The sequence below is a fragment of the Galeopterus variegatus genome, unplaced genomic scaffold (assembly GCF_000696425.1).
Source record: "Galeopterus variegatus unplaced genomic scaffold, G_variegatus-3.0.2 Scaffold526, whole genome shotgun sequence".
Taxonomy (NCBI): domain Eukaryota; kingdom Metazoa; phylum Chordata; class Mammalia; order Dermoptera; family Cynocephalidae; genus Galeopterus; species Galeopterus variegatus.
The window spans coordinates 396,233-407,362 of record NW_007726637.1 but is presented as its reverse complement, the minus strand read 5'-3'; the positions used below and the strand labels follow the sequence as shown (position 1 = coordinate 407,362).

Sequence of the window (11,130 nt, the reverse complement as noted above, 5' to 3'; positions counted from 1 at the left end):
GCGCTCCTCGCGGCGGACCCGCGCCGCCGAGGGCCCCTGGCGCCCGAAACTGCTCTCCTCCTCCCCCAACCCCGTCTCGGGGTTCAGCGACCACAGCTTGAGGGCCTCCTGGTGGCCCTTCATATGGATGTGGCCAGCGGCCACGCGCACGGCCACCGGCCCGGCCTGCAGCTGCTCTGCGGAGCCGGGGGCGCGGAGGTCCACCGAAAACATGCCGTAGGTGCGCAGCGGCGCCAGCTCGCCGTCGCTGTCCACGAAGCGCAGGTCACTGGGGGCGGCAGCCGCCGAGGCGAGATCTCGGGGGTCCACGAACGTCACGCGGGCCTCCACAGCCCCCCGGTAGGGTTTGCCGTCGGCTCGGCGGAAGGCTCCAGGCGGCAGGACCAGCTCGCCCAAGGGCGCCTGGTCTTCCAGCTCTCCCAGGGGGATGGTGTTACTCTGGCTGGCATCTAAAATGACCAGGGCTTTCTTCCTCATGGCCTTGACCTCGTGGTATACGCCAGCACCTCGAGGGTCAAAAGGCAGGACCCGTACAGTGTCCACGAACTCGCCACTGGGGTCCACAAAAGTCACCACCAGCCGCTCAGTGGAGGGCGGCACCTCGATGGTGAAGTCGCCCTGGTAGGACGTGAAGCCAATGGGCTCCCGGCCCAGCAGGATCCCGGCAAAGCGCAGGGGCTCCCCAGAGTCAGCAGCCACCACGCGGCCACGGACCAGCCCCAGAGGGGGCATACACTTCTGGCAGCCACACTCGGCCACCACCTTCACCGGGAGGACGTAGCCAGAGCAGTAGATCTCCCTGCTCTCCAGGCGGCGCACGGAGCAGCAGCGGGAACCAGCATCCCCACACCGAGGGCTTGAGCCTGTGGGACCTGGGCAGCGGGTGTCGGGGCAGAGGCCCACGTCCAGGTAGGTGGGGCCGCTGCCTGGCTGACTACAGTCATCTGGGAGCTTGATCGGGTGCTCTTGGGGCTGGGGGTCGCAGGCTGGCTGGCCTGGGGCTGGGAGCAGGAAAACACCCAGGTCAAGGCGAGGGGAAAGGCTCCATGCGGGCCAAGGTTGGGGGCTTGGTTAGGGGCTCTACCCAGGAGGCTGGGGATCAGCCTAGAGTAAGGACTAGAGGTTGGGGCTCAGCCTGGTTTCTTGCACTCAGTGAGGTCAGAGGTAAGTCTGAAGTTGGGGCTCCATTTGCGGTAGAGAACTAGCTCGGTATGGTGTGAGGGCTTGCTCAGGGTTAGGGTCAGGGATGCTCACCCAGCACGGTGAGCCGGGCAGTGCTGGAGCGCACGGTGCCCGCCTCATTCCACGCCTTGCAATGGTAGGTGCCTGCCTGGTCTGGGCGCAGCTCCCATAGCTCCAGGTGGGCCCCATACCTGTGTTCTCGCCTGTCCAGCTGGGTCCCATTGTGGAACCTGAGTGACAGGTGGGCAACACCACAGGGCTTGGGTGAGGGGCTGCATCCGCCCCCACCCCACAGGCCGGGGAGCTGCAGAGTGGCTTCCCCAGGGTCAGCCTCCTCACCAGCCATATGAGCCCGGTCAGCCTCCTTGGTGGCCCCTCCCCCACCTGCCTATTCCCCCAGCAAAGGTCCTCACACCCTCCAGATGGGAAGCCGAGGCTGGTGTCTGTTTCCAGAAGTTCTTTGAGGCACCTCATAATCACGGGAAATCCGATCCAACCCCAAAGCTGGGCAAGAGTCCCACTCACCAAGAGTATTTCTTGGGCATAGGGGTCCCTGAGGCTTTGCAGCAGAAGGTGACGTTTTGACCAGCCTCTCGCACTCGGGACTCAGGGTGCTTCACCAGGTAGGGCTTCTCTGGGGAGAAAAGGCGGCAAAGGTCAGGGCCTTGCCCCACCCCAGCTTCTCCCAGTGACCCTTCCCAAGAGTGAGGTCCCCATCCTTTCTCTTCTCCCAGGGATGCCCTAGTTCACCCTGTGCCTTCTCCAATGACTGTGTCACATCTTATTTCTTCCCCTGTGACTTCAAGTGCTGGGTGTCACCTAGAATTTTCTCTCCAGTTCCTCAGCCCCCTCATGTCTTTTGCATTGCGGTACCTACCCAACTTATCGAGGACAATGGTGACCACGGCAGAGGTGGAGCCATTGGCCTGGGCCTGGGCCATGCCTGCAGAGAAGCCATCCATCTGGGCCCTGACATTAGCCCTGCTGCCGGCACAGACTCCAGGCACCCGGAAGGTTCCATAGGCATCGCTGGTGGCTATGGTGCCAGGCTGGTCTTGCAGAAAGACTCTGGCTCCCGGCAGTGGTCGCCCAGATGGGGTGACCACTGAGCCCAAGAGGATGTGGTCAGGGCACTCACAAGTGTCAGGACTGCATCCTGGAAGGACACAGGGAGGAAGCAGGAGCAGAGGGGCCTCTACACTCCCTCCTGGGGAGTGCATTATGCTTAATCAGTCACTCAGCAAACACACAGGGATCCCCTCGTCCCCCAATACTGTGCCCCATCTGAGGCTTCAGCATGTTCCTACTTGTTGCAGCCCCTAGTGTGAAGGTGGAGATGGGACTGAGTGGTCAAGCCTGGGCCAGGAGGCAGGAACTGGGGCCCAGAGAGGTAAGGAAGATGTCTTGGAGGACAGGACGGAAGATCTGAGTCTCAAAAGATAGAGAGGCCCCTTCCAGCACAAGAGAAAGTGTCTAGGCAGAGACTGTGAGCCCAGCAAGGGGCTGGAGGGGCTGGGGCTTGGGCTGAGAACATGTCTTTTTCCCTCCCAATCCTGAGGTTTCTCCATAAAATGGAAAATTCCGCTGGAAATTTCAGAGCAGAGGCGCCGGGAAGGCAGAGCCAGGCGGGATGGGGTGGAGACCCCAACGTCCCATTGGCCACTGTGAACCCCCACCCTGCGGCGGGCCCCGCTGGAGCAGTCTCCAGACCCTGTTTGTGGAGCGTAGGCCCGAGTGGAATTTCCAGTCGCCTCCTGGCTGGCCTGGTGTCTGGCCCTGGGAGGGCCTAGGTATGCCGTCTGCCAGGGTGTGAGCGTGTGTCTGCGTGGGCGCGGGAGGCGGGCGGCGGTCACGAATCCCATGCACGTGTGCACCCTGAATGCAGGCAGGAACCAACCTCTGTTCCCCAGGAGACATCTGTACACTTGGCCATGCACAAAAGTGAAGCGCTCCCTTACATCTGCCCATGTCTGCCTGCACACGACCCCTGTGGCATCCACCAGTCCAGATGTGCACAGTCACTCGTACTCCTTAGGCCCAGGAGGGAAGGCCCAGTCTCCACCTGGCCCCAGAGTTAGGGCCCTCCAGGCCCCTCCCTGCACCCAGGTTCCTCCCTCTCAGCCCCGCCTCTTCTCTCCTGGCCCTGCCCCCACCTGCCTCTCCCTCCAGGCCCCGCCCTTCCTACCTGGGCACCGGGGCCGCACACACTTCTGCGCCTCCAGGGGACGCCCCGGACACGCATCTCCAGCGGGGCTTGGGCAGTGGCGGCGGCGCAAGCGACGGCCTGGCCCACAGCTCCCTGAGCAGGGTCCCCAAGGGCCCCAAGCCCCCCATGCGGCTTCTGAGGAGGGCAGAGAGGAAAATCAGGCATCCGCCCTCCTCAGGAACCGTGCCCGCTGGAAACCAGGAGACAATGCGGGCCTGAAGGACACCCCCCACATACGTACCCCCTCAGACGGACACTCCAGAGAGCAGTCCTGCCCACCGCCCCATCAGTGCTCCCCCAGGAGCACCTGTCGAAAGGTGAACTTCGGGTACCGCCCTGCCTCTCCCCAGATAAGCTCCCAGAGGTCAGCCCTGCTGTTCGTGAGTCCTGCACACAGTTGGGGCTCAAGACACGTCCCCACGGAACGGAGCTGTTAGATAAGCAGATGAGGGCAGCGGGAGGAAGAGACGCTCCTGGGGGGTGCACACGGGGCCTGACCCACCGGTCCCTTTCCTGCCGCTCCCCTGGGCACCACGCAGCCCCCAGCACCCCTCCTCAAAAGCCCCGCCCCTGCAGGCCCCGCCCCCTCGTTGGGCCCTACACCTGAAGGCCCGCCCACCCAGCCCCGCCCACCCATTCTGGCCCCGCCCTCACCGAGCGGGCAGCGGAAGCGCACGTGGTAGTTGGAGCAGCGGCGCCCGCGGGGCTGCTCGCGGTTGAGGCACCAGAAGCCGCGCGTGGGGTTCAAGTGCACACGCTCGCCGACGGCGGACGGCAGGGCCCAGTCCGTGGTGCGCGCTTCCAGCGCTAGCGGCAGTGGGCACACGCGCGCCGGCCCGTAGTAGAAGCGGATAGCGGCCAGGCTCTCGAAGTCGCCGTCACCTCCCGGGTGGTCCACGTTGAACCAAGACGTCCACTCGCTGGCCTCTGTGAGCACCGCACGCGCTGGGACCTGGGCCGTGGCCTGTCGGCCCCCATCTGCGTGCAAGGGCCTTACCTGCTGTCTGAGTCCCCTCCCCTCTTGAGAATGGGCAAGCGGAGCCCAACAACGACCCTGCCCAGACCCAGAGCCCTGTAAAGGGAGTGGGGAGAGTGGCCTCCCCTTGCCCCAGCCCTCAGTCTGCTGTCCGGTGCCTGAGCTGACCCATCAGTGCGCACTGAGATCTTACCGCCGTCTGACCAGCTTCTTACCTAGACCTCTAATTCAGGTATTTCGGGGCATCACTTCCAGGGGCTACCACGTCCAGGGACCAGGACAGTCCTGGGCCCTTCACCCATTTTGTCTCCCCTCCTCACATGACCCCGCCAGCTCGAGCTCACACACAAGGAGATCACAGCAGAGATGGGACTCCTGCCTAGGCTGACTCACCTTCCCAGTCCTCCAGGGCTGGTGAGGGTTGGACAGGGTGCAGCAGCGACCGTCCTTCCAGGCCCCATGCAGTCGCCCTGGGCTCCTCGGTGGTGGTGGTGTCTATGGGAGGGGTGAGGAGTAGGGGGAAGGAACGCGGATGGGGACTGCTGTGAGCCTCCTCTTATGCAAGGTGGGCCACGATTATCCCCATTTTATAGGGGGGAAAACTGAGGCTCTGAGAGGCCAGAACCCAGCTCTAGCCCTGAGGAATGCAACACCCCCTCTTCCAGGAAGCCTTCCCATGACCACCCCCAGACTCCCCCAGCTCCCCCATGGGCTGGGGGAGTCGATGTCCCACTTTGCTACCCCAGGTCTGGATCCTCCCCTCTTGGTGTGGTCAGCAACCACAAGTTCAGTTGAGTTCAGTTGGCTGTGCCTCTGCCCTTAGACTGGGCTGCATTTCCCTTCATTTGGCTGGCTGGAAGTCCCTCCCTCAGTCTACCTTCCATCCCTCTACTTGGGGCCCAAGCTGCCAGCAGGAAGACCTTGGAAACTAGCCTGGCTTTTCTGGCCTCAAGCTATCCAAGATAGCCTGGGCAGGGTGACAACCTCAGACAAGTCCCTTCCTTCCTGGAGCCTCAGTCTCCCCATCTGAGAAATGGGCCCTTCTCTAGCTCCACTGAGTGTTCCAGAGAAGAGAATTTTTCTCTGGGCAGTCTGTGTGGGGGGTAGGTGTGAGTCAGATGGGAAGGGACAGTTCTGAACCCTGCGGCGAGTTGAAGACAGGGTGATTCAGGGTCCAAGTACTGGGGCTGGGACCCCAGGGTGTCTCACCATCCCCGGAACCCGGAGGTGCCTGAAGTTTCTGTCCACCGTCTCTGCGCTAAGGGAAGAGAATGGACGAGGTCCCCTCCCCGCCCCAGGTGGTTCCGGGGCTCTGTCTCCCCGTGGTCATCCCACCTCCCGGGCTGGCGAAGGGGACTGAGGCCCTGGGGAAGTGCGTGGGTCCGTTGGTTCTCTCTCGGGTGCGCCTACAAGCCACGCCGGCGGCCAAGCCTGCGGGAGCCTGGGATGCTGGGCGGGGGTCTGGGGGCACCTCACCTCGGGCCCCCGCCAGGTGCGCGGCGGCAACACAGAGAAAGAGTAGCAGTGACGCCATGACCGGGTCCGAGAGTCCGAGGAAGGATCAGGGCTCCGCGGCGCACTCGAGTCGGACTCGGGCGGGTCTGGCGGCCTCTGGGACCGAGCGTGGGGGCGGGACTCGACCGCAGGCCACGCCCCGTCCAGGCTACGCCCCCTGGCCTTGGGTGACTTCGCGCTGGAGCAACCATTCTGTGTCGCCCCCCTCGGTGTGCCCGGCTGTGCCTCCGCCCACGGGCTGGCCTGGACTCCCCCGTCGCCGGCTTAACTCCCTCCTTGAGTCCACCCTCCATCTTCCAATTTGGGTCCCAAGCTGTCTGCAGGAAGTGACACTTGGAATCCAGCCTGAAGCTGCCTGGGACCTTCGCGCTTTAGGCGGCTGGAAGTCCTCCGTCGCGCCTAACTTCGATCCTATCGGCTTTAGGCCACCCCGGGCTGTCTGGGAGTCCCACCCTTAGTCTACTCTCCATTCTTTTGGCTCGACTTTTCTAGAACAGCGGGAAGTCCTACTCATTTACCCTCCATCCCTCCCGCCTTGGGCCTCCTGCGACCGGTGGGAAGTCCCTCCTCGAGTCTGCCCACCCGGGCGGACCCGGCGCACAAAGGAGGCGGAGGCGAGTGGTGGTGGGCGATCTGTTTATTGGCGCGCCCTCCCCCCTCAGCCCCCCGCCACCTACCCCAAGCAGCGCAGGAGCGGCTGGAGGTCACAGCGCCGCCACGCAGTCGGTGCCCGTGTACCCCGGCAGGCGCAGAGCAAACTTGCGGTGCACGTCGTCAGGCACAAACCTGCCGGCCACGAAGTGGTGGCGCCCGGAGAGGCGGCCAGCGCAGCGCTTGGGTGCCACAAGCGACACCAGCACGTCGGGCCGCAGCCCGTCTTCTGCGTGGCCGCCAGTCTCCGTGTCCCAGCCTGGGAACTGGGAGGGTTGCCCGCCCTCAGACTAGAATCCTGTTCCTGCCTCCCTCCGTGGACACCGAGCCTCTGCCCTCAGACTAGAGTGCTGATGCCCCACCGCCCAGTACCCCTCCCCCATCAGACCCAACCTCTGCTCTCTGACAGGTGGGTCTTGGTGAGACCTGCCTCCCCATAGAACTGAGTCTCTCCCCTTCCTTCGGGGTGTTTCCCTTCCCGTCTGCCCTCAGACTTTTCTGCTCCTGCTGCCATCCCGCTACCTGATCTCCCTCCTGCCTCTGACCCAGCCTCTGTCTTCAGACTACATCATTTCCACCTGCTTCTCCAGTTCCCAGCCACACCTCTGCCTTCTGACCAGGTGTCTGTCTCCATATCTCTCTCTCCATCAATCCAGAGCCTCCCCACTTAGACCAGAGCCTCTTTCCACCCGGACCTCTCCGCCAGACCGCAGTCTCTCCCCTCTGCCCAGATCCCCACCCTCTACTCAGACCACAAATTTACCTCCATCCTCAGGCTATCCTCCCCCATCAGACCTGTCTCCTTGACCCAGGTTCTTGCCTCTAACAGGACATGACCCCCACCCACCCTCCCCACTCTGACTAGACTCATCCCTCTGACCTAAGATGCCTGCCTTCACCTCAGACTGGATCCTGCCTTTCGACTTGGCAGGATCCTGTCCCCTCATTTGGGTCACAGCCTCTGTCATTTCTCCAAAAAGCCTCCACCTTCAGTCTAGGGGCCTTGCCTTCTCTTCTCTCATCTGAATCTGGGGCCACTAACAAGAAGCCACTGGCTCCTCCCTCTGATTTTAATGCTTCCATCTCTAACCCTAGCCTCCTTCCTCAGACTAACGATTCCCGCTGACTGAACAGGGCCACCCTCTCTGTCCTAGGCTACCTGTTCAGACATGAGCCTGCAGCCTCCCGCCTCAGATCAGACAGCGCACCACCTCTCTCAGCTCCTCTACTCTGCAGCACCCTGCTGGGATGCCTCTGGGGTCCTGAAAGTCAGGGGACATCCCCTGGAGTTCAGCCACCCCCACGGAGGGTCTGGCTGGCCAGCGGCTGTTTGTTCCATCTGCCTACTGCCTAATGGCTCCAACAGGCACAGGGTGGCGGCCAGGGCGGGCGCGGCCTTTGCTGAGTGAGCTCACGTCTGCCCAGGCGACTGGGCCAGCGGGCATGCCGGGCTGGGCACAGGGGAGGAGGGGACCTGGGGCGGCAGCCTTGGTCTTCCCCATCCATGGGATGGGTGACTCCTGGCTTCCACCCCAGCCCCCAGGCCCCCACATGCCCCCTTTTGCATGGCATGCCTGAGGGGGATGTCCAGGCCCACAAGTGGGATGGACAGCAGCTTCACTGTGGCCAGTGCGCGGGTGCAAGGGCCCCTAACCTCATTGGGCTCCACGCCGGGGCCCAGGATGGCGTCCACCACCAGCCCATAGGCATCGTTAATGAGCTGAACCTGGTGGGTAAGAAGGGTCAGGGCGGCCTTAGGGCACCATCCCCACTCCTGCCCTTGTTGCTCAGTACCAACCTCCGAGGGCAGGTAGGACAGGAAGGAGATGTCCATCTTCTTGCACTGGGTGGTCAGGTCCCAGTGCAGCAGGTCCAGCGAGCATGTTGGGTAGAAGATGGTTGGCTCGTACTCCTGGGGGGCAAAAGGGGGTCAGCCCTGGTCCCCTCCCAGGCTCCCTTGACCTGGGTAACCAGTGGCCTGGAGCAAGCACAGGGCATATTCTGTAGCCTGAAGCAGCATCAATGTCCCCCTGGGACACTATCAGGAGGAGGAAGTGATTTCCACAGGGTCGGGGTGGTGGTGACCCTGCGAGGCCTAGGGTGTCCTTGCTACTCACAAACACCTACAGGTGCCAGGCACAGACCAGCCCCACTGCTCCGTTCTGCTCTGGGCCGCACACGACCAGCACCGTCCTCTGCTTCCAGGAGAGAGCAGGCAAGGGGAACACCCAACAGGGGATATGGCAAAGGCGAAGGCATGATGCTCGCGATTCCTCCTTGCTCAGGTGGGGAAACTGAGGCCCAGAGTATCGGAAGGACTGGGGCTTGGGCCTGGAGGCAGTAGGTTAGGCTGGGAGGAGAGGCGATCAGAGCAAGGGGCTGGGCTTCTGGGGGCCTCAGTTTCCCTGTGGGAGATGCAGTCTTTGTCTCAGGCTCTGCCAAGCCCTCTCGGAAAACGTGCCTCCAGCCACCACCCCAGAAGTGCAGTTTGTTTATTCTCCATCTGAGTCACAGACATTCTTCCACCTTTTCCCACCGCAGTGGCGGCCCCTCCCCCACCCACGTTTCCAGGCCCCAAAGTAGTGGGGTGGGGAAGGAGGGGGTATTTTTCCAACCCTGGATGCCCTGGTGCCTGTGTCTCTGGTTTCACATCTCTGTGTCTTTCTCTTCATCTCTCAGACTCTGTGTCTCTCCTCACACATCTCGTCTGTCTCTGTGGGCATGTGCATCTCTCTTTAACTCAGGAGTTAACAGCACTGGTGTTTGAGTCCCAGTCCTGGCCCTCTATGCGGCCCTGGCCCCTTCTCCTCTCCCAGCCTCCAACTTGCCTCTATCAAATGGGAGCGACAATGGCAGCCACCTGACAGGCACACAGGGCATCTCCTGCCACACAGGGGGACAGTTATTCCCTATTTGAGTCTCCTCCGCAAGGTCGCAGCATGTTCCTGACCCATGTTGAACACGCCTGTGACCCCAGCCATGCCAGGTTCATCATCCAGGATATGTTTCATTTGGAAACACAAACAACAAAAAAAATTGAGTCCACATAAAGAAAAATACTGTTTTAAAAAGTATAGGACAGGAGGAGGAGGAGGAGGGCTACATGCGAGAGCCCCGACTCTTCGTGGGCCCTGTTCTAAGGCATTTACATTTAGAACTGATACACCAATAGCATTTATTTCCATTTCAGAGGAGGAAACTGAGGCCCAGCATGGTCTGGCCACACAGCACAGCTCGCGATAGTATTATCATTATTCTTACTCTCAGGTCATCTTGCAGTCGCTTCATGGGGTGGGGGGTTTACCACCGAGTCGGACACACCTGGGTTGCAACTCTGCTTCCAACTCAATATGACCCTGGGCAGGGCCCTCCTTGCCTCTGGGTCTCAGTTTCCCCACCTGCGTCGCGGCACAGGGTTGTTGGGAAGTGCTCAGACGGTAGGAGCCAATGTCCCTCATGCCCCAGACCCAGGAGGTGGCGGAAGCAGGGGGTCACATCTGTGGACCCAGCATCTGCACCTCAAAGGCCTCAGCACCATCCCTGCAAATAGCCTCTCCATGCCTGGGGACCCCCGCCTCTGCCCTGACTTTCTCCGACACCCTGGGGCCTCAGGTCCCTGTCTGGCCTGGACCAGTGATCTCTGGGCCTCAGTTTTCTCCTCTGAAACGGGGAAATAATGTGAGTGATGGATTGGGGTAGCCCCAAGCAAAGAGGGGCTTCTAGAGGCTGGACCATGCTGGCCACAGGGATCACACAGCTAGTCCTTGGCTCCGGTGGGTTGGACTTCTGGGGGTCAGGGTCAGGTACCTTGGGCACAGCCACAGCACTAGCATGACCGCACAACTCCACTAGCTGCGGCCGCCCAAAGCGATAATCCTCCAGCAGCTTCCACTCCAGGGCGGCTGCCTCTGCTGTGCTGGGGGACAGAGAGTGGGGAGAGACGCTCTGACAGAGAGACCTAAAGATAGAGACTCAGATGGAGCCAGAAATGTACCACCAATGTTCCCAGCCAGGTTCCGAAGCCACCCTCCCACCCCCTACCCCGGAGTAGCTTCTGCATCCCTGAGCTGCGGATCCTCCCTCAGTTTCCCCATCCGATGAGCACATCATCTGGCAGCAGGCGTTTTGAGCCAAAGCCTGAGGTACGGGCGCCCTCTGGTGGTCGAGGATGCCCGTGGCGGTGGATGTTGGTTGCATCTCCCCAAAGTGTCGGAGGAGCCTCACCTAGACGCCCCCAGCCCCCAAGGCCGAAGGAGCCAAGACAAGAGAATGGAGCATGAAGGACTTTGACGGGGGCAATGGAATGATTTCAGGCCATGGGAACTACTGAGCAAGCTCTGGGACGCCGGAGCAGGTGGACTGAACTGGGGGTGCCTGGGGAAGGTGGGTTTTGAAGGCTGCAGAGTCTGATGGCTCACTCAGGACTATGGGTGTGGGACCTGCGGCTATGAGACCTTTTGGTGACCTCTCTACAGGGCAATGATAAAATTAAAATATTTGTGGCCAGAGAGATGGGGCCACCTCATTCAAGGTGGGTCTGTCTCCCCATCTCTGAGCAAAACGGAAGGCAAGATGGATTACCTAATGTGCTGGGCTTAGT

General features: G+C 61.7%; 2 protein-coding genes across 2 annotated transcripts in view; both read right to left on the bottom strand.

The window, feature by feature from the left end:
* Positions 1-5,898, bottom strand: part of CILP2 (cartilage intermediate layer protein 2) — a 7,191-nt gene extending 1,293 nt beyond the window's left edge. Inside the window, exons 1-8 of the mRNA XM_008569752.1 lie at positions 5,841-5,898; positions 4,758-4,859; positions 4,043-4,315; positions 3,368-3,523; positions 2,060-2,338; positions 1,708-1,816; positions 1,255-1,412; positions 3-1,001 (exon numbers count right to left, since the gene is read on the bottom strand). Of these exons, the coding sequence (XP_008567974.1) occupies positions 3-1,001; positions 1,255-1,412; positions 1,708-1,816; positions 2,060-2,338; positions 3,368-3,523; positions 4,043-4,315; positions 4,758-4,859; positions 5,841-5,898 (2,134 nt within the window). The remainder of the gene's footprint in view (positions 1-2; positions 1,002-1,254; positions 1,413-1,707; positions 1,817-2,059; positions 2,339-3,367; positions 3,524-4,042; positions 4,316-4,757; positions 4,860-5,840) is intronic.
* A 600-nt stretch (positions 5,899-6,498) lies between these two features.
* Positions 6,499-10,727, bottom strand: YJEFN3 (YjeF N-terminal domain containing 3). The gene is given in 6 exon segments (XM_008569751.1): positions 6,499-6,796; positions 8,101-8,256; positions 8,329-8,442; positions 8,648-8,759; positions 10,339-10,488; positions 10,636-10,727. Coding segments are annotated over 6 exon segments (837 nt in total). The 3' UTR covers positions 6,499-6,583.
* Between the last annotated feature and the right edge of the window lie 403 nt (positions 10,728-11,130).